This window comes from Mesoplodon densirostris, chromosome 1 (genome assembly GCF_025265405.1).
Source record: "Mesoplodon densirostris isolate mMesDen1 chromosome 1, mMesDen1 primary haplotype, whole genome shotgun sequence".
Lineage (NCBI taxonomy): Eukaryota > Metazoa > Chordata > Mammalia > Artiodactyla > Ziphiidae > Mesoplodon > Mesoplodon densirostris.
Window position 1 is genome coordinate 216,219,440 of NC_082661.1, and position 26,237 is coordinate 216,245,676.

Below are 26,237 nucleotides of genomic sequence, written 5' to 3' on the forward strand. Positions count from 1 at the left end.
CTAAGAGAGCTGTCCAAAAATAGAATTAGCTGCATAGCAAAGTCTGCATTCTCCAGCAGTAGGGATATACTTAACTATATTTCTTTCTTTGATTTTTATAACTTCTGCCCATTTGTTATACTTCTGCTTTTTGATCTTCAGAATGCTTACTGTGGTAGAAAATCAAAATTTCAAAATGAGATTTTTTTTTTGTTTGGAAATACACGAGTGAAATTTGGCGCACAATGTCTTCTATATAGGATTAACATATGGAGTGAAATGTAATGAGATTAATTTAGTTGTTGCATGAAGCCTTATATAAAATAAATGCTCCCCATCTGTGGAAGAAGTGTTTTGTTCCTGGTAGACAGTCTGATATTGAATGGGGCCATTCCGATTCTGGCACTTAGATTCTGATCACCTAGCTAGGGTATGAAAATTCTTTTATCTTTGTACTAGTGTATGCTTCAGAATTTCTCGGGAGCAACATGACAACACTCATCTTTTATTCAGGGTACAGGTGAAAAAGTAGGAAAGAGAAAGTGGGTGTGCAATGGATGAGTATGGATCTTAACAAAATAAGTGCAGGTTTTTGCTGTTCTTTTCTATCCCAGGCCAGATAATTTGAGATACGTTCAAAGTATGCTGACTTTGGGAATGTAGATTTATATGCACAACTGTACTGAAATGAAAAAAGTCGTTTTAATCTTTGACAGGTATAGATTGCATTTATTATTGAAAAGAACTGCAGGTCTTCCCTGGTGGCGCAGCGGTTGAGAGTCTGCCGACCAATGCAGGGGACACGGGTTCATGCCCCGGTCCGGGAAGATCCCACATGCCGCGGAACGGCTGGGCCCGTGAGCCATGGCCACTGAGCCTGCGCGTCCGGGGCCTGTGCTCCGCAACGGGAGAGGCCACAACAGTGAGAGGCCCGCGTACCGCAAAAAAAAAAACAAACTAAAGAAAAGAACTGCAAATATACTGTATTTTATGTATACACATATATACAATTATAATGAAGTCACTTTAGTAATACATTAAAACACTGTTTTTTTCCCTCTGAAAATATTTTCAGTTCTGAGCCATCGGAAGATGAAGAGTCCCAAGGCCTTCCTACCATGGCAGGTAGAAATAATAATGATATTTCAGAATTGGAAGACCTTTCGGAATTGGAAGACCTTAAAGATGCTAAACTTCAGACCTTGAAGGAACTTTTTCCACAGAGAAGTGACAGTGATTTACTTAAGGTTATACTCCTTTATAGTAATTGGTTATTATAGTTGTATTGATGATTAAAATGTCTCCTATATCCAGTGCTGTATTTAGTGGATAGTCATTTTTCTAAAGATATCTTATGTTTGAAGATAATGATTAACTTTAATATTTAATAAAGGCAAATGCCAGAGATTTACTTGTTGAGTCTTATAGTAGCTGAGGTTTATTCACCTATAAATAGTATAATCTGGGCTTCTCTGTATCTCACATAGGTTGTGAAGTTTTTTGTGTTTGAATGGTTCTAAAATGGGGACAGCCTTCCTCCCCCCACCTCTCACTAGAAACTCAGAAATGTCAGGAGGCTTTTTTTCTTTTTTTCCCCCGAAATAACAAGGAGTTGCTATTCACATTTAGTGCATGTGACCAGGGATGCTAAACACCCTACAATACTGAGGACAGTCCTGCATAACAGAAGAATTGCCTGCCAATAGCACCCTTGCCGAGAAATATTGATTGAACTATAGAAACAAAATAAGTGGCTGTAGTTGGACTGTTATAGGTATCTATGTCTTATTATAAGAGCAAATAAAAACTCACCATTCCATTAAGTTTTAGATAGAGAATAAATCTCTGAAGGTTAGTAAATAGTTTATCCCTAGCTCTGCCACTTAGTAATTGAATGATCTTCAGAGAATCATTTAATTATAGGTGCATAGTTTTTTCCCCTTTGTATTTATCATCACCACCACCCCACCACCCCCGACAATTCCCCTTCCCCAAGCTGAGGCATAGGAGGTACCATATCTGTGTGGGCTTGGCAGGTAACTCTGAAGTGGTGGACATTGGCACATACCCTTTCTAAGAGGGGTAGCTGCTCCTTAGCTTCGGTAAGATATGACCATGTGAAATCAATGACAGCCTGTTTTCATCGAATAATTCAGATTTTCAAATAAAGTGAGAAGGCTGGATTTTTATTTGGTGTTGATCATCAATTTAACAGCTTTATTGAGATACAATTTACATGCCGTAAAGATCACCTATTTAAAGTGTATACTTTATTGGGTTTTAGTATATTTACAGAGTTATGCAACCATCACCATAATCTAATTTTAGAACATTTTAATCATTCCAGAAGGAAACCTTGTACCTATTAGCAGTCACTCTCCATTTCCCTCCCCCAGTCCTAGACAACCACTAATTTCTGTCTTTATAGATTTGCCTATTCTGGACATTTCATATAAGTGGGAACATAGAACGTGTGATCTTTTATGACTGACTTCTTGCACTTAGTATAAGGTTCTGAGGTTCTTTCATGTTGTATCGGAACTTCATTCCTTTTTATGGTAACTAAAGAAAGACAAAACCAGAAATACCATTCAGGTCAAGCGAAACATGTCTGAACCAAAAATGGTCCTAGGCCTGCTAGTTTGAACTCTTTAAGTATAGATTATATTCTTCCTTTGTTCTCTGGTATATTTAATATGAATCTTTTTTTCCCAGATCATTTTGATACCTTCTTACTGTTAGCTAAATGAAACTTTAATGGTACCTTGGGTCTACAGTTTCCCCTTCTAGTAGCATAATTTGCCTCCCAATGGGGTTTTTTCCTAGAAAAAGAAGGAACGGATGTAGCCACTAGTAGCAACACTTCAAAGCGTTGGAAAGAACTTTCAGCAGAATAAACATGATGGAGTAGTAAAATACTCAACGTAAAGAAACAAATCTCAGTTTAAAAATACTTTAGCTTGATTGCCAGTTTTTCATTTCAGGTAGTTCAAAGGGATTTATTTCCTATAGAAACATTTATCTCTAATTTTATAATTACAGTGGAAAAATAGGATTGGTATTAATAGGTGAACTTTGTATATATATTTCAGTAGTATCTGAAATTTGGGGTATTTAGCCTATCACTTGCTCAAAACAGCACTCTCTTGAAGTAATCTGGATTTCAAGTGATCTCCCATCATTTCAAAAGATTTAAAGGTGACATAGGTTACTCTTCAAAGGCTTTTAGACCCACATAAAATAATTTAAGAAGTTATAAAATATAAATTTAGTCCTAGGCTTGATAAGAATATGCTTTGACTATTTTGAAAATGAAGAGGGGCTTACAGGATATCTGATGATCCAAGATAAGGAAAACTAGTATAGAAAAGAGCATTATCAATTTGTTTTGAGGCTATTTAATTTAATACAAAAATAGCTTATTTTAAAAAGTGAGATCTTTTTGAAACAAGTAGCTCATTGGAAATACAGGAAACTATAACAAGAGAAAAATATGGGATATTTAGTTTTTTCTGAAATCCAAAATGTTACAGAACAGTATAAAAAATAGTATTTTGAAACTGTTAATTATGTAAGCCATATATTAATATGTTCTTGAACAAATTCAAGCAATTTAGAGCAATTTAGAAATAGAGCAAATTTCAAGAGTCCTTTATCCCACTCAAGAAGTATTAGATTTAAAAAAAATTATACCAGAATTGTGGTTTCTTTTAAATGTCTGTCAGTGTCTCTCTCTCTCTCCCTCCTTCCCTCCCTCTCTCCTTCTCCCTCTCTCTTTCCGTCTCCTTCCCTTCCTTTCTCTCCCTCTCTCTTTCCCTCTCCTTCCCTTTCTCTCTCTCTCTCCCTCCTTGCCTCCCTCCCTCCCTCCCTCTCTCTCTCTGTCTCTCACACACACACACACACACGCACACACACACACACACACAGTGCCTGGACCCACCATAGGAAGTTTTTGAGACTTTAGTGCGCAGCCTTGCAATTAAAATAACAAAACCTTGAATACACTGTACATAGACTGTGTTTTATTTTTTGCTTTAAAGTGGTGATAAGTAAATCTAATATATTTTAAGATATGCTTAGGTAAGTTCAGACTTTAGATAAACCAGATTTTCTGAAAATTTATCATAGGATTTAATGAACTTAAGCTAATATGTATATATTTCTCCACTCTGTATATTTAATATATTCGTTCTTCAATATTTGGTAACTTTGCAAAATAATTCTTAAAGTATTATTTTTAAAACATTAATCTTTTCTTATTTTGTTAGTTAATTGAATCAACGAGCACTATGGATGGAGCAATTGCTGCTGCCTTGCTGATGTTTGGTGATGCAGGTATGCCTGACTTAGTTTCAAGCCATGCTGACTTAACTAGTTATATAATAAATATCTTCTCATTTTAATATTACTCTTTAATTTACCAAGCTCCTTCATGAATTCTTATAGGAACCTTAGGAGGTATTAACAGCTTCAGGGTTTTTAGATGAAAATTGTGAAGATTAAGAAGGTTTAAAAAGAAAAAAATTAAGGGAATTACCTGAGGTCATACAGCTACTTGGGAACTGGATTTTCTGGGTTGATTTTTTTTCCCCAAAAAAGGGAAGGGGGCAGTTTTTTCATTGGTAATTTTGCTTGTTCTCTACAGATCAAATCTCATATCAGTGAAGTTTTGGGAGGTATGTGTTCTTTCTTAAGTGTCCTTTCTAATTGCATTATAGTTTTATTTACATAAATCTGAGTCAGGAACATAATGTCTTAAGGAACGTCCTAGCTGGTAATCAGCATTCCTACATTTAGTAAATATTTACTCTGTAATCCAGGCTTAGAATACAAAAATACATTTAAAGGAGCTTGCATTATAAAAAACACCTCCAGTTTTTTTTAGTAAACGCTATCTAGATTTTTTTTTCTACATACCAAACAAGTAAAAATAACCTATAATCTCACTACCAAATAAAGTGTTTAAGGAATGAAAGCAAACCTACACACTATTATACAACACACACACACATTAGATTACAAAATATGATTATAGTATTGGTTTGCATTTTAAGAAAAATCATATGATGATTTACCATGGATAACTTGTCAGTGCAATCAGATTTATCTAATGAAAAAATGCCTCCATAACATTCCTCTGTGACTACTCATAGGATTAGTTTATTAACTGTTTCTCTGTTAATTAGCATTTATGGTTACATTATTTCATTAACTATAGTACAAAAGTAAATAGCCTTGTAAGTAAATCTTTGTTATTATTTCTATAGGCTGAACTTCAAACTAGGATGCTGAATCAAAGGGTATGCACATTTTAAAATTGAACATGCACTTCAGTGTTAATTTTAAAAGTTCTGCCAATTTATGCATCCATCGACAGTGTGAATGCGCGCACGTTTATCTAAGTAGGTAGTTATACAAAAATAGAAAACACTGTAATGTGTTCTCATGGGCCCATCATCTTTCTTGAACAATTATCTACCTCATATTTACCCCCCTAAATGGATTGTATTGGAGTGGATCCAAAGATGATGATATTTTATCCACATGATCTCTCATTCATAACCAAATCTTACAATTCTTCCTTTTCCTTTACTTACTAGCTGTATAACCTTGGGCAGTGTGACCTAACTTTTCTGTCTGTCTCCATTGCAGGAAAATAGTATGATAATTGTATCAAACTCTTAGATTGTTATGAAGAAGTGATAAAGTTATTCTAAATTTCTTATAGTGAGTGGCACATAGTAAGTACATAGTACATGTTAGCATTTCTTTGTTCTTAAGGGCCATCTGATAGTAGGAAATGGTACAGGAGAAGGTTGAGTGTGTCTTCATTACAGTATCCCTACTGTAAAAGTTCCTGAAAAATGGTAGGCTCAGTTAACACTTGTTGAGTTGCTAAATGGTTTGGGGCATTTTACATATTCTTTCTTGTCTTCATAATACCTCAGTATTCCAGAATCTTTCCAATGAAAAATTTGTTGAATAACTTTATTCCACAGCAGTGTCTAATCTTTTTTCTCTTGAGCAATTTATATCATTCCACTTTATTCATTAATTTAACAGATATTTATTGTACACCTACTACTGGTTGCCAGATGCTATTTTAGGCACTGAGGGTACATGCCGGAACAAAATGGACAAAACCTCTGCCCTCATGAAGTTTACAGTCCTTATTAAATTTGAACTTAAGCTGAGTTTTTTTTTATTATCATTCTTATACTAGACTTTGATATAATTTCTTTTTTTTTAGTGTTAAGTGGCAAATTACAAGGAAAGAAAAAATCAGGTTTTTCTTGTTTTTTTTAAGTAAACTTCCATGCTTCCTCTTAGAATGGACAGGATAGTCATATATCAGTCATCCTTATCTTTAGAATAGTACACTTTTTTTTTTTTTTTTTTTTTTTTTGCGGTACGTGGGCCTCTCACTGTTGTGGCCTCTCCCGTTGCGGAGCACAGGCTCAAGACGCAGAGGCTCAGCGGCCATGGCTCACGGGCCCAGCCGCTCCGCGGCATGTGGGATCTTCCCGGACCGGGGCACGAACCCGCATCCCCTGCATCGGCAGGCGGACTCTCAACCACTGCGCCACCAGGGAAACCCCTAGAATAGTACACTTTTGAGGTAATGTGTAGAATGACAGCTTTGTCTCACCAACAAAAGGCCTGTAAGACATCTTGGACAGTTCCACAAATCTTGATGTTGGACATTGGTTTTACCACAAATTACAATCTTTTATAGATAGTATCATCCTGCATGTTAAGCAATAAAGGTATCTTTTTTGCATCGCCTTCTGAAAGTTTTCATTTATGAATACTAAGTTATAAAAACAAAAATGTGTATCTGAAGTTTTACCCTGCTTTAAAAGGTAAAAATATGAATTTACTGATGTCAGGAATCTAGCTATCTCTTCCATTTCTCTATATATGTATAAGAGTAGGCAAAATATTTTTGTGTGACTATCATCCTGTTTTTGCCGTTTTGTAACCTTTTTTATTTCTAAACGTCTACTCAGTTCTTTATAACAGTGTATCCTGATTTGTCTAATAGCTTATTAATGGGCACTTACTTAGTTAAAAATTTTTTACGTACGCCTAAGCAAACATTCTCCATCAGTTTTGTAAATAAATTCCTAGAAAAAGAATTGTTGGACTGAAAGAAATACACATCTAAAATTCTGAGATGTGTTATTTAGACTACCTTCCAGAAAGACTGTAACAATTCATAATGTTTAAAAGTGGCTGTTTGCCCACAGTCTGCTACAGCTGTCCTTTTAATCTTAGGATGAAAAAAAAAGGCGTACTTTATTTTACCTGTCTTTAGTTATTAATGAGGTTGACCATCTTTTCTCTTTTTTTTTCCTGTTGAACTGCCTGTTTGTGTTCTTTGTTCATATTTTCTTTTTGCAGTTTCATGTTTTACTTTTTATTTTTAAATATTGAATTTAAGTAAAATATATTTTTATTTGGGGTGTGAGGTACATGTCTAACTTACTTTTTTTCTTCCTGAAATTGATGATGGGTGCACCCCCAAAAAGATGGGAATGTATGAGACACGTAATTGGGAAGTGGTATTTAACATAGAATATTAACTTATTTTCTTTAGATATGTGCACAATTTTTGGTTAATAATTATAAATAAATTTATATGTAGGTAACTAAGCATTGTGTGCTCTTATGTAACCTTTTGTACTAAATTTTTAGTTGTGTGTTTTCTCCCACATATTTGCTGATTTATGCCTGTAGCCATTTTATATACATGTAAAAATTTGATGCCATAATATTAACCACAGAAAGATATATAAACAGATAATTAGGGCTGAAGAATTCTTTATTGACCAAGAAAAAGCTTTTGTTCTTTCTAAGAAAGGATTAAACATGTCTAGGTAAAATGGCATAAATCACCTAGTTTGAAGCTTTTTATTCAGACTTTGAATATTAGAATATTACTAATGGTATTCACTTAACCCCAGCATATATAGATGATAGAGTGGTGGTTATATTTTCCCCTTTTTAAAGTGGATGCTGGCAATTAGTTGGCATATGCAGAATGCACATTTACTTTATGAAATAAAGGGGGAAAAATTTAAGCATGCATACTTAAAGCATGTAATTACTATACATTGAAATGTTTATGGCATTCAATTTTGTTATAGCCATATTATGAAATTTTCATGCTTACAGCTTAAAACCTGTCATGTCTGTATTTATTTTGAATATTATATTTCTAAAAGTTTTATTTCTAACTGCATAGTTAGGGTACTGATATAATTAATACTGAAATCTTAAACCTTTGTAAGCTTTCAGCAAATGCTTTCATACTAGCACTGCAGTATGTCTCTGGAATTTGCTCTCTGAAAGCGAAGGTACTGAAGAAGTATATGAATGTATACAAAATAAAAAATACACAGCATAGCTTCTCCAGATCATGTAGATTGAGGTCTTTTCTCAGTCATAACAGAATGTGCAGATTTCCTATTACTGTCATACAGCACTCTCTTGTGTTATACTTTCTTGTTTTTATGTTAAGAGCATTAATCGCTTGAGCTCTCTGTATCTCAGTTCCTCCTAATTTGTAAAATGAGTATATACTTACTTCGTAGGTTTGTTGTGGAAAGTAAATGAAACAGCAGTTTATAAAAGCCCCCTGCAAAGCCTGGTACATAGTAGACACTTAATTATTGACAATTATCTGATGCTATTCAGATAAGCTGATGGGCTCAGTTTTTTTTTTTTTTTTTTTTTTCACTACGGAACATTCAGGCATTGGGGAGAACCTCTTCTTCCTACTATAGAATTACTTTCAATTTAAAGTTGTGTATTTTTAGCATTAAATAATGTGATGGTTTACAAATAAGTACATTTTTACAGTGATTTCTACTTCTGAAAGACTGAAAAGAGGCTCTGTTTATTTTTCCTTCAATTCAGTTAACATTTATTGAATGCATGTCATATGTAGAAGAAATAACATTGGGCCTGATGTCAAGAGAACTGTCTACAAGTATATTCATTATAATAACCTTTTTGCCTTTGTTTTGCATTAATGATTCTTATAATGTATGTGCAAACTTTGAATTTCCTTCTCTGTTCTAGAAGGTGGTGGACCCAGGAAAAGAAAACTATCTTCTTCTTCAGAGCCATTTGAGGAAGATGAATTTAATGATGATCAATCTATGAAAAAGAAGAGATTGGATCAAGTGAGTTACATTTGAATTGCAACATCAAAATTAGTTGCTTAAGCACAGAATTTGTTGAGTCTGTGGACGTGCTAAAAATACACCTCAGTGAATCAGTCTTCTCTCTTACAACTAAGAAAATTTATGGTTGCATCTCATTTGTGACTGATTTTGCTTTCTTCTTAATCTATCCAGTATTAATTGCATATCTCTGCGTTATAAAATTGACTTAAAAAATATTCTAGTGTTGTGGTAAAGTACCTTTTGGGGAAAATATACTTTAAATTTTATTTCATAAAATTTAATAGATACATATGGTTGAACAACACTTACGTAAAATAGCTGTTACCAGTACCAGCAGCATTTCTTACTCCTCAGTGACAACTACTTATAATTCTTATAGATGACTCCTTTGATATTTAACTGCTTATCTAAAAATAATAGTGGTTATGCTTTTACTGGGTTATTCTAGTTTTCCATTAACTTTTACTTTATGGAGTAGATGTACTAAGAGGCCTCCCAGTGAATCTAGACATAGTCCTCCCTGTCTGCATTCATGACAGCACAGTTTCTTTTTGGTAATCAAATCAAAATCAGTCACCCCAACTAGCGCAGTAACCTCCTCCTTTGCCTGTGATTTAGTGATACATGAAGCCCTAAATAGCAGATGGCAATCTGTACCCTAATTTAATGGGATAGTTATTGTGTCCCTCCATAGAAGTATTCTAGCCTTGAGAACTAATAACGATAGGAAGTAGAAATTCTGTGAGTTTTAGGTGTGAGGAACTACTAGTATAAGAGACTAGGCCCACGTTTTAGTTTACAGACCTACGCATAACGGCTGTAGAAGAAATAGCATCATATTGATTGCTGATTCAAAGCATTTACTTGGCTTTTACATCTGTTGAACGGCATGTTAACCTTGTAAGGTGTTATCAACAGGTTTACATTCTGAATTTTCATTGTGATACCACTGTTCTGTATGCCAGCTCCTTCTAGGTATTGAGGCACATGGTGAGATCAGTGAATTCCATGGGCATGAAACCATTGATGGACTTTTCTTCTAGTGAAATGAGCTCCCCTGGCCAGAAACATTGATTGTTGTGTCACAGTGTACTGTGACTGAGTTAAGCTTTCTATATATATGTATATGATGCATTAGTTTCCTAAGGGCAGTGTAACAAAGGACCACAAACTGAGTGGCTTAAACAACAGAAATATATTGTCTCACAGTTCCGGAAGCTAGAAGTCCAAGGTCAAGGCATCAGAAGGGTTGGTTCCTCCTAAAGGCTGTTCCATCCTTCTCTGAGTAGCTTCTGATTTGCTGGCAGTCTTTGGTCTTCCTTGACTTGTAGATCTCTGCCTTATCTTCACAGTGTATGCTCCCTGTGTGCTTGTCTATCTCCAAATTTCCTCTTTTTATAGGGACACTTTTTATAGGGTCATTGGATTAGGGCCCACCCTAATGACCTCATTTTAACTTGATTACCTCAGTAATAATTACGTTAGACCCTGTCTCCAAATGAGGTCATATTCTGAGGTACTGGGCATTATTCAGCATAAGACTTTTAAAAGGACACAATTCAATCCGTAACTGGTGTTGCCAAATCCAGGGGGGTAGGAAAGGCTAGTCCATACTCAGAGTAGATTTCTGTTACTGTCCCTTTCATGATGAAAGGGGTCGAATGTAATCAACTTGCTACCAGACAGCTGACTACATCTCCCAAGGAATGGTGCTGTCATGGCAACTCATTGTTGGCCTCTGCTCTTGGCAGGTCAAGTACTCACCAGTAGCAGTAGCCAGATAAGTGTTGGTGTGAGAAAGTCTTATCTTGTTGATCTGTGTGCACAGACTTAGTCCATGTTGCCATGGCCGTTTGTATATAGACACATTGAGCATGCATCCAAGTGCATCCAAGCATGCATCCACAGTCTTATTTTGGTGTTCAAAGAATGAATCATCTTGTCCACGTGATTATTAAAAACTGTGCAATAGATACATTTGCCAAACATTCATATGGGATGCTCTTACCCTTACATTCTGTTCTCAGCAAAATTTCTAAGTCCAACAGTGTACCTCTTCCCTGATCTTCCACTTGTTCTTCTCCTTGGCTGTTGTCCATGGTAAGTCATTGATCTGTACCTCTAACCATCTTTTCTATACAAAATGGACAGTAAGTTGTACTGCCTGAAGTTGTGTACAGTGCTGCCGTCTTAAATGGGATTATATTGTAAGCAGTTGTTCACATTCACCTGGTTCTAACAGTTATGTAAACTCTGTAAAACAAGTTCAAGGTTTTTCTCCCACTTTATCTGATCATAAAGAATTCTGCAAAGTGCAATAGATATTGGTTGAAGGAGGCTTTTTTCTTTTGCCTCTCTCATACAGTCTCTTGGTAAAAATGTGTTAGCAGCATTTCTGGCTTACTATTTAAAGTGAACATTTAAGATACCAATTACTGTAATTGAAGGTGAGAATGCAGACATGGTTATAGAATTTTGGAAGAGATTTAACATTGGAGCGGCCATTATCACCATTTTAGAAGCCTGGAGTGATGTAACAAAAGAGTGTTTGCATTATGTATCGTGGAAAATTTTTCTTGGCTTGATTTTTGATTTTGAAGAACTTGAAGCTTCAGAGAAATTTTTTAAAATTCACAAGCAGTTGGTTTAGGAAAACAAGTTGGATTTGAGGAGATAGAAAATAAAGATGTTGGAGAGCTAGAATCCCACCCTGATGATCTAACCACAGAAGACTTGGAACAATTTGCTGCTGACAGCCATGTGGATGCAGATGATGATGATGACAGTGATAATGAAAATCAAAAGTTTACACCATGACAGATTAACAATAAAGTTATCAGGTGTTTTAAATGTTGTTGAAAACAGTTTTACTCTTTATTTCAGCCTTGTCTTTACTGAAGATAGTGGCTTTAATGCTGAACATAGTAGGAGAGTTGTTCATGGCATCCAGTTGAATCTTGAACCTAACGGGCAGCTTTATTTGTTTTATTTTTTTCTTAAATATATATATTTTTAAATTTATTTATCTTATCCATTTTTGGGGGGACTGCGTTGGGTCTTCATTGCTGCATGCGGGCTTTCTCTAGTCCAGGTGAGCCGGGGCTACTCTTCATTGAAGCGCGCAGGCTTCTCATTGCGGTCTCTTGTTGCAGTTGCAGAGCACGGGCTGTAGGTGCGCGGGCTTCAGTAGTTGTGGCACGTGGGCTCAGTAGTTGTGGCACACGGGCTTAGTTGCTCCACAGCATGTGGGATCTTCCTGGACCAGGGCTTGAACCCGTGTCCCCTGCACTGGCAGGCGATTCTTAACCACTGTGCCACCAGGGAAATCCCAGGCAGCTTTAATATGAGAGGAGGAGGCTAGCAAAGTTAGCAGAAATTTATTGATTTTGTTTACTTGTTTATTTTTAAGTTAATATTTATATTTTCAGCCATACAGCAGAGATAGCACAAGGACAGTGAGTCACGCCTTTCCATAACTGTTCATTTTCAAATAACCATTCATCTACCATTTCATAGTAACTCATAAGCTACAACTCTTCCAATGTTAACATCCCCAAGCAAACTTGAGTTCATATTTATTGTAGTATTTACGTATTTCTTAACCATTTAATGTGTAAAATTATGCTACCCTTCTTTTAAGGTTTCTTCCTTTTTTTAAATGTGTCACTAATGAAATTTTTAAATGTTATACCTCTAACACAATTTTTCTCAAACACGGTAGCTTTTATTTTCATGATTTTGCACGTGCAATAATTTTTGGAAATGGATGTGTCATGTTATAGCGGAACAGATTGTAGTTGTCAGCGGAAGAGGACAGGACCTTTCTTTGAAGCCATGTGGATCTCTGCCATGATTTTCCTGTTGGGGATTTCCAGAGACTTCAATACAACATCCTTATGAGCCACAGATTCTTTGGGGATCACTGCATTTACTTACTGGTCACAAAACCCAAGTGGCAAAGGACCTTGCACTGCACCCTGGACCTGCTACAGAGCCTTGTCTTAATCTGGGCCCCATTCCTGACAGGCTTAAGGGCTCTTCATAAACCGATCAGAGTGGCACACACTGTACTGAAGTATACATTGCCTCCAGGATCCAAAGAAGCCCACTGAAGTGTTGTGCCTCTCTCTCAGAGGCGCCAGTGCCAGCCATTTGTCTTTTTTTTTTTTTTTTTTTCCCCCAGAGTGGAATTTGCAGCATGCTCCAGATTGGACCCCTGTATAATTCATGAAAGTGGTGGGCCCAGGATTTGAGGGTGGTTATTTTCTACTCTAGCATGCATGTTTCTTACTAAGGCCATCTAAAAATAGCCACTGCTTCCTGCTTATCAAGTCCAGTCTGTGTGACGTCTTCAGTATAGAGGATCAAAGTGATATACTGTGGACTGTCAGAGTCCACAAAACTATCCAAGTCCTTGAATACTGTTTTATGAAAGAGAGATGGAGATTTACCATAGCTCTGAAAACAGTGAAGGTGTATCCATCACTGACCCTGCCCAGACAAAAGCAGATTGCTTCTACTAGTCTTTTCTAATTACTGCTAGAGTAATAATCTCATAGTTATATTGATTTTTCTCTAGTAAAAATAGCAGCTACAGTTGGGGTCGTCACCTGTTTGTTTATGATAATCTACTTCTCTATGACCCATTCAGCTTTTGTATAGGCCACGGAGGCACATTACCCTGAGATCTGGGATGGTGGAGTCAGTCTCTGCAGTTATGTCAGAAATATGGTGTTGCTGCTGCTGCTTCTTCAGAGGGACAGTGCTAGTGCCTTAGAATTGGTATTTTCTACAATTGTGGCCCCTAATCCGTGGGTCAAGGAGCTAATGTGGGATTTCTGGCAGTAACAAATTTGTCAGTTGCATTCTGAAACCAGAAAAATAACCACACAGGATTGCTTCATAACCCCTGGACCCACTAAGACGATTTGAGCCCAAAGGTTGTGTATCACCTGGCTACTGTAAAGCTCGAGCATCACCACTGAACTGCAAGGTATTTTCAGTCACCAGGTATTAGCAGAGCTGATAGAAGTGTGGGGTCTGAGAGCAAAGAGCAAATCGGCACACGACCTACTGAATGTTTAATTTGTGTTGTCACATATTTAATTCCCAAAAGATATTTACTGTTTTCCAAATTTTTTTTTTTTTTGCGGTACACGGGCCTCTCACTGCTGTGGCCTCTCCCGTTGCGGAGCACAGGCTCCGGACGCGCAGGCTCAGCGGCCATGGCTCACGGACCCAGCCGCTCCGTGGCATGTGGGATCTTCCCGGACCGGAGCACGAACCCATGTCCCCTGCATCGGCAGGCGGACTCTCAACCACTGTGCCACGAGGGAAGCCCCTGTTTTCCAAATATTTTAACTTGTTTTCTTTAGGTGAAATTCACATAGCATAAAATTAACTATTAAAAATTCAGCGGCATTTAGTACATTCACAGTGTTGTATAACTACCACTCCTATCTAGTCCCAAAACATTTTTATCACCCAACAATAGCATGCTGTATTTTTTAAGCAGTTTCTCCCCATTCTCTTCTCCCCCTAGCCCCTGCCAACCACCAGTCAGTTTTTTCTGTCTCTGGATTTACCTATTCTGAGTATTTCATATAAATGTAATCATAAAATATATGACCTTTTGTGTCTAGCTTCTTTCGCTTAGCTTGATATTTTTGAGGTTCATCCATGTTGTAGCATGTGTCAGGACTTCATTCCTTTCTTTAGGGCTGATAATACTCAGTTTTATGTGCATACTACAGTTTGTTTATTCATACTTTGATGACGTCTGACTCATTTCAATTCATGAATGTGCTATGTGAATGACTAAAGTTTAGCAAACACTTAGATAATGGAAAAACACTGATCTAGGGTTAGACACCTAAGTTTCTATTTGTACCTCAGCTGGTTATTACCCATCTGTGACCTTTAAAAGGATTGTTCTTCGAGTTTCAGTGTCTTCATCTGCAAAGCGAGAATTATGGTATGAATTTTTGATGGCTTCGAAATGCTTTCTCCAAATATTAATGTTTTATTATTCCCCTGCTCAAAATCCTCTTGCTTTCTGAGTAAAGGCTGACCTCAGTTTGGCACTCCAGACCTTTAAGCAATATTAGCGCTGGTCTAATTTTTAAGCTTTATAGCATATCCACGGTCTCTGTGCTCCAGCCGACACAGGCCACTTACTATTACAAAAACACATCTAGTTTTCTTCTTCCTACTCCTAACTTACATACCATCTTATGTCTCTGTCGTGTGGAACTTCATCTTATTCCTGTGTGCAAGAAAGGTATCACTCACAATTTAGATATTTCTCTCTTAGTGAAAGAAAAAAATAGTATTGTTGTTGGATAAGAAAGGAGGTAAAAGAGAAAGTATGAAACCGTGCTTTTCTCTCTCATGTTTGTGTAGCATGTGGTACAGTTCCTAGCAAAGTAGATAAATGCTTTTAGATTGACTAAAATGCAAGATTTCTCTTATATATGAACCCAAGGAATCTTTTTTTGTTTAAATGTGGAATTTTAACCAGTTTCTTCAAATGAAGTTAAGTAACAGAGGAAAGAGATAGTGTTTATAAGTAGCCACAGTTCCCAAATTAATGTTTAATTTATATATTATTTAGTTTTGTATAAGTTTCTTTGTCACTGTGTCACTTTTGTTGTGACTGAGCAGTTAATATTTAAACCATTCAAGACTGAAGTAAAAGTAAACTTTTTTTCTCTCAGTATTTGAAATTTGTAGAGGATATGAAATTGTCAGCATGGATGAGGTGTTTTGGTTTGGTTTGGTTCGGTTCGGTTTTTGCCATTAGCTTGGAGAGACTTCAGTATACCTGAATTATTTCGAGTCAGTTTGAGGATCATTCTAGTTGTTTTAGCAGATTTAGCTCATTTTGAGCGTTGTATGAGTGAAGTGTGAGTTATTGGATATGTAGTCAAGGTCTTTTGAGTGATCTAAAACCAGTAATATTTTTTATCCTTAAGATATAAATTTGTCAATTTTCACTTGAACAAAAAGAAACATATTTGGATTCTTCTTGATCGAATGTGAAAACTTCCAAATCAAGTCAAAATACAAATGTGATTGTCTTAAGACTGTTGTTATTGATGATATCTTAAATTGGTTCTCTTTTTTTACCTCCCCATTAGGGAGAAGAATCAAATGAGTCTGCAGAATCTAGCAGTAATTGGGAAAAACAGGAAAGTATTGTGTTGAAATTGCAAAAGGAATTTCCTAATTTTGATAAAGAGGTGAGTAATCATGTGCAGAAATTTAATCAGTATGTACTAAATGTTTGTATTACAAAATAGTCTTTTGAGATCAACCATGTGAAAAGCTTAGGGTGAGTTTTGCACTGTTCTGATTAAATATTCTTATTTATCAATATTATAAAATATCTTTGTACTGCTAGTTTACATTATTTATTTAGCTTATTTGCTAACTATAGTATCAGCATTATAATGGTAACATCATATAATCATAACAAACATAACTGTAGTAACAACTGTCATCTCATATAAAATGCAGATCCTCTACAAAGCCATCTATAATCCCAAGTCACTTGTTTTAGCTTTCTTCATATTCTCATCCTTTAAATTTTTCCTGAAGCATTTTAACATGTAATACTATATTTCAGTGTCTTAATAAGCTTTGGTGTATTTGCTAGATAGTAAAAATACTTTCAGGGTCAGTAAAGACCCATGCCAAGCATGCCAGTGCTAAAAATGCCTGTGTTTAATCACCTTATTGTACTTGAAAACACATTATTTGTTTAACATTGGGAATACATTTACACTTGTATTGATTTATTCAGATAGTACATCTGCTAAATTCTGATGAGCTGAATGCAAAGTCTTGTTGCTATAGTGGTTCTTTGCACATGTTCAAATTACATGTTTTGAAGTTGGCAGTTTATAAAAGCCTAGCTGCATGTTGCAGTTTAATTGAGCAAACATTTTTTCATACTCTAGTGTTCAGAGCACTTCATAGCAAGAGTAGAAATGCAAAAACTATCAAGCTTCCTTCCCTTTGAAGAAATTTACAAAAGTGAAATTAAATATACAGAAAGCATTTGTAAAGCAACATAAAAACAAGTGTGAAATAATCAGATATGAATTCTATTAAGTTTTCAGGTGATTTACTTATTTTTAAAAGAGCATAAAAGTTTTCAACAAGTTGTTAATTTTAGATTTTTAATAAAAAGATCAATGACTTATTTCTAGGAATTAAGGGAAGTACTCAAGGAACATGAATGGATGTACACAGAGGCTTTAGAATCTTTAAAAGTGTTTGCGGAAGACCAAGGTAATTATCTGTTCTATGTCATTACAGAAAATTCATACTTCCCAATATATTATATCTTAGTATATAAGAAAATAGTAAACCTATTAGCTAATAACCGGAGAATGGGATTGCACGAGATGTTAGAAACCAGTTCCCAAATGTTTTGGCCTGTTCTTTACTGCAGTGTAGAATGAAACAATAAACATTTTTTTCTATTCGGCTAACTTTTTTTGATAGTTAAGACTACTTATAAACTACCATGTTTTATTGAGTACAAAAGAAACTTTTTTTTTTTTTACATTTTAACACCTCTTAGGAAAGATCTTACAATTGCTGGTGTCTTATAATCACTATAACGTAGATGTCCTAGCCTGCACTTACATGAATATCAAAAGCACCAGTATCAGAAACTTATAAGATGGTTATCACTGGCATGGAAGAAAGTCCCTGATCCCATAGTGGAACATTTTTAACGTTAGGAACCAAAGGGTAGAGAAGTAGTGGGGAGGCGTTGAATCACACATGTTTAGTAACATCCTTAAGAAGAAATCAAGTAGACTAGCTCTTCTTAATTGCAAAGCCAGCTTTTTAAAAGGCCAACACAATGGCTTTAGGTTTTTTGTTGTTTTTTGTCCATTTTTAATGAATTATTTTAGAAAATGCTACACAACAAATGCTCTCGATGGCACAGAGAATGATATTGGGTGGAGAAAAGAAAACCACCAATATCACCAATTCTGAGTCTGAAAAAAGATTCAGAAGGGAAAGATTATGAATGTGAAGAAATGTTGAGAATATTCAGTTTATTTTGCTTATCTTTTAATATGTGTACAAGAATGAATGTATGATAATATGCAAGTCTAAAAGCTCTTTGAGTAAAACATAAACATTCTAAATAACAAAATACTGTGTTAAAGAGTAACTTAATATTTCTTACTAGTACATAAAATAAGTGTACCTTCGATCACAGGCATCTTAGAAATCCATGGAATATGATAGCATAATCAGTGATGAAGTAGTGGTGCTTTTTAATAACATATTTAAATGATTTTTGGTAATGATGAACCTAGAATAGTGGGGATGGGTGATGGAAAAATTAGTCATACTATGGATAGTTTTAATTTAGGATGAGCATTATTTTTGCTACACCCATCAGTTTTGGCCTGGGGGTGTGGCTGCTCAATAACATCTGGGACATCTTATATATATGCAGCTGCCATTTATATTCTCAGGATCTTTGACAGAAAATGAGGATTTATATTTAATTCGTTTTTAAAAGTTGTCACCTATTTTTGAAACTATTTCAATTCATTGTATAACTTCAAATTCTACTTCAGTATTTCTCTTTAAAGTATATCAAGATTTAACAATAAATTATAGTTGAATTCTGTATTAAAAAAAAGCATGAATACTTGTATAAATAATTTTCTTACTTGAAGTTTTATTTAATTTTATCTTCAATGTAGTTATTTAATTTATATTAATTTATATTTAATCTATATCTTTCTAATGTAGTTATTTTTTTCTTTGTACGCAGATATGCAATATGCTTCACCAAGTGAGTTTCCAAATGGAAAAGAAGTTTCTTCAAGAAGTCAAAATTATCCTAAAAACGCAGCTAAAACAAAACTGAAACAGAAATGTTCCATGAAACCACAAAATGGTTTTAACAAGAAACGTAAGAAAAATGTATTTAATCCTAAAAGAGTTATTGAAGACTCGGAATATGATTCAGGTTCTGATGTCGGTAGTTCATTAGACGAGAACTATAGTAGTGGAGAAGAAGTGATGGAGGACGGCTATAAAGGTAAAATTCTTCACTTCCTTCAAGACGCTTCAATTGGTGAACTTACTTTGATTCCTCAGTGTTCTCAGAAAAAGGCTCAGAAGATAACAGAACTCCGGCCCTTTAATAGTTGGGAAGCTCTGGTAAGGCTACATTCTTTTTTTCCCCCCCCCGTGTGTGTGTATTTAATTCACAGTACTGTTTATAGTCAAGGTATCTTCAGCCCAGGGAAGCATAGATGGGTGGCCTTATCCTGTGTAGAGTCAAACATTACTTTCATTCTAAGCCAATAGTATTTCAAATAGTGTCATATGACCTAATTTTGAATGAATTAAGGGGTGATTTTCCTGAAAAACCCCAAGCTGATTGGCTGGGAATACTGTCACTCATTCTTTTGCATAGAAACTTGGTTCATTTCACTGCAGAAGAAGAAATTAGAGCTTACATTTAGGAAGGAGTTGTTTGCTAGCCTGTTCTGATCTGTTACTACTGAGACACAATGCAGAAAGCAAGAATGTGGTGGAAGTTTTACTACAACTACTTGAAGAGCAGTATGGTCCAGGGGAGCTCCATGATTTAAAATGCCAGCCTAAGTGTTTTATGCTTCACCACAGAAGAAGCAATTGTTTATCTTATTTTTCTTTTAAAAGTGACAGCTCAATCTCTAACATGTTTTTCTTGGTTAAACAATACGGCCATTTTATGGAGTGTAGCAGGCTGCAGCGTTTTTAATTGGAAAGATAGAAAAGTGTGTGGAAGCCTAGAATTCAAGCGTTAGGTGAAGGGAAGGCATAAGCACTGGTAAGTACACTTTGCATGATCATTTTCTGGAATTTCATTTGCTATAAACAAGTTTTATCTAAAATACCTGTATTTTGAGTTTCATAAATGTCAACAGTCAGCAAATCTTATTCATACAGAGAAATGTAAGAACTCTGTCTTTTAAAGTTTGCTTCATATTGTGAAAATGTGGGGGTTTATAGCATGGATTCTAAACAGGCCCTCCTGTGAAAGCAGTATGGATGATTTTTTACAGCTTTAGAATGTGAAGTCACATCAATAGTGACTCTTGATGTTTTATAAATTTTTAGGAAGTTTTATTCCCTAACTTAGGGAGTAAAGTTGCTTTGTGATTAATCTTATACTTGGGACAAATCTATGTGAACCTAAGTTCCCTTTGATGAGTATCTTGAAGTGGCAAGGTGGGAAGGTCCCTGAACAATGATTGTAAATAGCATTCTCTAAAAAATTAAAATATTTGAAAAATATAGAAACAACATTACTAGTATTTCATGGCTTTAAAAATAAATAAATAAATAAAGATATTCGTTTTGCCTAAAGCCTTTGCTTTTCCAGAGAACATCTGTCAAAGCAGGCCCTTTGAAAACTTGTTCGGCTTTGCCTAAGTGATTTATTTGTTAAAGTATTTGCTGAAGGGCGTTCTTGTTCTTCTTTTCTTCATTTTCTTCTTTCTTTTAATCTTTAATGGTCTCCTATGTCATTACAGAGTTGGGTTGCTCGGGCTTGTTGGAATTCTTAATTTACTTAATAAGGAATGCAATTATCTGCACCAGTGTGTTCAGTCACTGTGACTACTTGCCCACATATCTTATAGTAAAAAGTGAATTATACCACAGTTATATGTGCCAGATGCTTTTAAAAATATTCAGTAACTTAACATGTAGAAAGCATATTTCCCCTACTAATTAATTGGCATAGTTTAAATTAGTCTTGACATGAATTTGGAGATTATGCATTATCTACTTAAACCTCCTATAGCATCTTGTCCTCTTTCTGAAAGTTGAATACAGAGACAATTTTTGCTAGCCATTCATCTAAATGCTGATTATTTTATGTAACAGTTAAAAAGTAAACTTGCCACTTGAGTTTAGCGAATACAGGGCTTAGCTATTCTGAAAAAGTTAGTGAACACAAGTTCCTGGAAATGAACAGTTTAGCAAGTCAGTGTATATGAGCTTTGAGTTTTAATTTGTTTAGAACTTTCAGCTTCTACTTTCATTTACTTTAGAATTTTGAATATGACTGATTTAAAGATCAATTTAATGTCTTAAAGTCATCAAAGGAAAGGTCAGTATTATGTACATTTTGGTAAAAAAAAATTATATAATTAACTTCTTCCCTATTAATCAGAGAGGCTTGCTAATGTACCTGTGAACTACTTCAGAATTAAACAAAAGAAAAAGCATTTACTTTTGTTTTCATGGCTACTGTTTTTAGAAATTCTTAAGAGAATTAATTGAAATTTTAATTTTGTTCCTCAGTCATACTTTAATGAAAATTACAAGGCATTATATATTAAGAACAATGTGCAAATGTCTAATAAACTCTTAACATTATTGTTGAATCTTATTAGTTTAGTCTTCAGGATTGGGGAATTTGGCAGAACTTTAAAACTCATTAATATTTCATTACAATGCATACTGAGCCAACAAATCAAAGTAAACACATATTTTAATTATGACTTTTTGCTAAAACAGAAGTCTCCATAACATTGATAGGTTAAATGTAATCATTGGTATTTCATTGTGTTATTATAAACTTAATTTGAATGTGAAAATTATTTTAGCAGTGCCTTTTAAAACAAAAGCTGAAAAGTTGTACATTATGATTATGACTTCATTGTCAAAGAATTACACTTTTAAAAAATTTAAATGCTCTGAGATAGTCTAGTCACCCTTATTTTATTTACATGAAGAAAATTTGGTTATTTAACGAAATAAGTTCTTTATGTTAAGGGTATTTATGTTTGCAGCTTTATACCCTTTTTAAAAATCAAAATCTAAATAGTGTTTGTCAGATTTTCTTCATAATTTTTCCATTTCTCTTATTTTTCTGCTCCATAGCAGTAAAGTATGTGCTTATGGTAAGAGATCACATCATTAAATCATGTAGACTTTGGAAACAAAGCCAGCCAAAATGTCATTAGTTTAAAAATGTGTACTGTTAATGTGCTAAAATTGGGGCTTTTATTGCCAGATTTCACACATTTGATGGCTTCAGTTCACCAACCACCTACTGAATTTTTATCTAGCTTTGTGCAAAATAGGGTGGAGATGCTATTATGTCTATGATAATCTTATTATGTTGCATCTTTGTACTTTAATCAGAATCGTAGTTTATACTGATCAAATCAAGATTCATGAATAGTTCATTCATAAATAGCTCAATCTAAAAATTTTTCATATGTGCATTTACTTCCTTAACATTTAGATCAGCATAAATGCAGTTTTCTTTGATTGTTAACCAAGCAGCCCGGGTTTACCTCATGTGGAAACATTACTCTCGTCATTGTGCTGCTCCCACTAGTAACTTAGACCACAGGTTTTCTTTTTTGCTTTATTGTAAAATGTCTGTCTAAATTTGTGACTCGAAGAATTGTAATGCATACTGCTTCCTAATAGGGTGGCTTCAGTAAAGTGTGTGATTACTGTATTCAGGCTTTGTTTTCATTTTTGTTGAGTTTGATATTTATTTTGAAACTATAAATGCATTTTGAGTACTTTGTAGGCTGCTCCCAGGTATTTATAGTATTTAAGACTCCTGTCCTCAATAATGTTACTCCTTAGGTGGGGAATTAAATCTGCTTTTAAACAATTTCCCCCTTCCTACAGAAATTCAAAATTATTTTTACTGTAAGAGTGACACATGGTGGCAAGAGTAGGTACTTCAGTCTGTGACCTTTTTAAAAAGATAAAGACCTTAAAGTAATACTTGACTTTTTAATCAAAGAGATAGTAATCAGGGCCATGTTGATGCTCTTTTATCATGTAATTATCCAGTTAAGTAGCAATTACTTTTTTTCTCTTTTATCCCTCAGAAAATAGCTTTATCATTTTTTTGAAGAACGATTTGTTTTCTTTGTCTAAAATTGAAACAGTACATGCGAGAACAAAGAAGAAAATCAAGTTTAGCCAAAATTCTACCAAAGATACTCCCCACTTAAGACTTTATTGAGCATCCGTTTATGAATGTTTGTATATTTCATATTATGTAATTAGGATCGTATTTGCTGTGCTCATCAATAACTTTAGATTTCCTAGTGGATCCCGCATTTACAGAGTACTTTGTATTTCTTAGGTCTTGTTTTAGTGAAGCTAAGTAACTTACAGGATTGTTAAATGCTTTTTGTCTTCAGAAAGCAGTAACATAACAGTAGAGTGTTCTTACACCTTTCCTTAGGGGCAGACACCCATTTTCCCTGCCCCACACACACCTAATAAAAGTGTTTTGGAATTAAATGTTGGGCTTTTTTAAATGTTTTTATTTTTTTATTATTTATGCTTGTATTTAGATCAAGTTAAAAAATTCTACAGGCTTGTTCTCCCTGAAAATCCATATCCATCCCCTTCTCCAGCCTATTTCCTGTACCACAGATAACTGCTTCTACATCTTCTGTCTGATTCTTATCACTTCCATATCTAGGAATATAAAGATAATGCTTTTTAAAAATTTTTCAGTTGCAGGCCTTATCTTTTGATATGACATAGGCATTATAGCATTGTGGTAGGATTAGCTCTCTTCTCGCTGTCTGTCTCACCTCACATGCCCATTTCCCATTCCCCAGTCCTATCAATATGTTAATAATGTGGTAATTTTGAAAATCATTTTTTAGTATCTACATTGTTAGACTATGCAAATGCCTTTTATAGCTGAGCCATGTAATATACTACATGATTACTTTTTTTCCTTGCTCAGCATTTTGTTTTCCCTACTTATTAGTTGTCTTGGTTTTTCTGTTTTCTTAGTTTTGTATATACTTACTACTTCAGCTCTAAATTCTTCCCTAGTTGTCTAAATTTCCCCTCAGTTTTTAGACACTTCAGATATTTTGTCGGTTTCATCTTCTTGAAAAAGTCTCTTCTGGAGTCTTATGACCTACGGTAGGGGAACAGCTGTGATATTGGAATCTCATTTCCCCAATATCCTGAGGAATGTTGTTTTTCTCTCTGTGTTGGTTCTCTTGTTTCGGAATTCCATTCATGCCTCTTTATTTATTCCCTTGGTTTTATAAATACCGTACTTGAGGGTGGGTAAATAATATAGTGGAGCTAGATGGCCTGGTTTTGAGTCCCAATTCTGACATTTTCTAGCAACTTACAAGACCTTAAGCAAGTTCTCTCTCTGTTCCTGTATTTCTTCTCTAAGTGGGATGTAATTATGATACTGACCTCTGGAGAAGGCTAAGGATTAAATAAAGTAAGTGCCCGTTCAATTGTCTGTCTCTTAAAAAATGTTAGCTGCAGATATCCACAATATTTTGTGTTGGAAGTTTTGTATATATTATTAGTGAAATGTTAAGAAACAGTTATATATTACCCACAATATATTAAGACTACATTTTTCAGCCTCCCTTTGGTAATTTGACAAATTCCTGTCCAGAGATGTAAGCAGAAGTATACCACGATTTTTGGAAAGCGGCCTTAAAGGATCTCTTCTTCCTGTTGGTTGAGATGTCAGTGTGATGAGGACTCACATGTTGAGGATATTGAAACAACAAAGTAGAAGAAGAATTTTTTTTTTTTTTTTTTTTTGCAGTATGCGGGCCTCTCACTGCTGTGGCCTCTCCCGTTGCGGAGCACAGGCTCCGGACGCGCAGGCTCAACGGCTATGGCTCACGGGCCCAGCCGCTCTGCGGCATGTGGGATCTTCCGGACCGGGGCACAAACCCGCGTCCCCTGCATCGGCAGGCGGACTCTCAACCACTGCGCCACCACGGAAGCCCCCTAAAATAGAATTCTTGATTTTGGAACCACTGTACCAGATCTGAACTGCCCCCTGGGGTCTTCATTTATATGAGAGAGAAATAAACTTATGTTTTAGTTAAACCCCTGATGTTTTGGGTTTACTGTCAGCCACAGCTGAACTTAATTCTAGCAAATTTATCAAACAATGAAACTTTTTCCTCAAAAATCTGTCTACTGATGTCGTGCATTCATGAACAGTGTACCACTACTAGTTAGATCTAAATTCTAAACCAGCAGCAATAATTTGGATCATCTGTAATGTTGGTTGGCTTGTATGGAAAGAGGGTAAAGAGAGTGGGAAGCCTCGGGGAGTTAAGTTGAAACTTTGACTTCAGAAATAACCAAAATGTCAAGTTCATTAAAAGTCTCGATCAAACTGTTGCGGCATCATGAAGTAAGAGTAAGAGTTGCGGGCCTCCCTGGTGGCGCAAGTGGTTGAGAGTCCGCCTGCCGATGCAGGGGATACGGGTTCGTGCCCCGGTCTGGGAGGATCCCACATGCCGCGGAGCGGCTGGGCCCGTGAGCCATGGCCGCTGAGCCTGCGCGTCCGGAGCCTGTGCTCCGCAACGGGAGAGGCCACAACAGTGAGAGGCCCGCATACCGCAAAAAAAAAAAAAAAAAAAAGAGTAAGAGTTGCTCTTTGCACACCCCTTCATGGCCCCTACAAAAATATCAAACATAAAAATGAGAATGCTAAATGAACCCTCATGTACTCATAACCAGGTTCAGTTACCAGCTTATGTCTGATCTTGTTTCATCTACCCTCTCCATTCCCTCCTCCCCGTCTCCCTTTCCCTCTCTCTCTCTCTCCATCCCTCCCCCTCCCCCCTTCCTGTAATATCTTTGGTGAAGAAACTGGATCATTTGTTCTATAGCTTCCCAGTCTGGGCTTTTCTGGTTATATTTTCTGTGGAATAAGGATTAGAATTAAATGCTCCCATCAGTACTATTACATGGTTGGTGGTATGTTCTTTCATCAGGAAATGGTAATGGCTGGTTGTTTCTTTTTTTTTTAATGTATGCTTCTCTCTTACTTCTCTAGGTTCTGACAATACTGAATTGATCTTACTTGAGTCAAAACAGTTCTTTCTGATTTCTGGACTTCCTAAATCCTAGATTATATTACTCTCCGTGTGAAAAGTACCCATGAAATTTTGGTTTTTCCCTTATAATACCAGTTGTTAAGGCTTAAAATTGTATGTCGCATGTCTTTCCCAATGACTATAAACCACACGAGGA

At 35.5% G+C, this 26,237-nt stretch overlaps 1 protein-coding gene across 3 annotated transcripts in view; it reads left to right on the forward strand.

The window, feature by feature from the left end:
• SMARCAD1 (SWI/SNF-related, matrix-associated actin-dependent regulator of chromatin, subfamily a, containing DEAD/H box 1) overlaps positions 1-26,237 on the forward strand; it is a 71,698-nt gene that overhangs the window by 23,017 nt on the left and 22,444 nt on the right. For 2 of the 3 annotated variants that reach the window (XM_060115172.1, XM_060115166.1), the window contains exons 4-9: positions 1,055-1,226; positions 4,248-4,314; positions 9,067-9,170; positions 16,313-16,414; positions 17,387-17,468; positions 18,985-19,376. In XM_060115172.1, coding sequence (XP_059971155.1) covers positions 1,055-1,226; positions 4,248-4,314; positions 9,067-9,170; positions 16,313-16,414; positions 17,387-17,468; positions 18,985-19,376 — 919 coding nt within the window. The remainder of the gene's footprint in view (positions 1-1,054; positions 1,227-4,247; positions 4,315-9,066; positions 9,171-16,312; positions 16,415-17,386; positions 17,469-18,984; positions 19,377-26,237) is intronic. The other variant, XM_060115181.1, reaches the window with a different exon arrangement.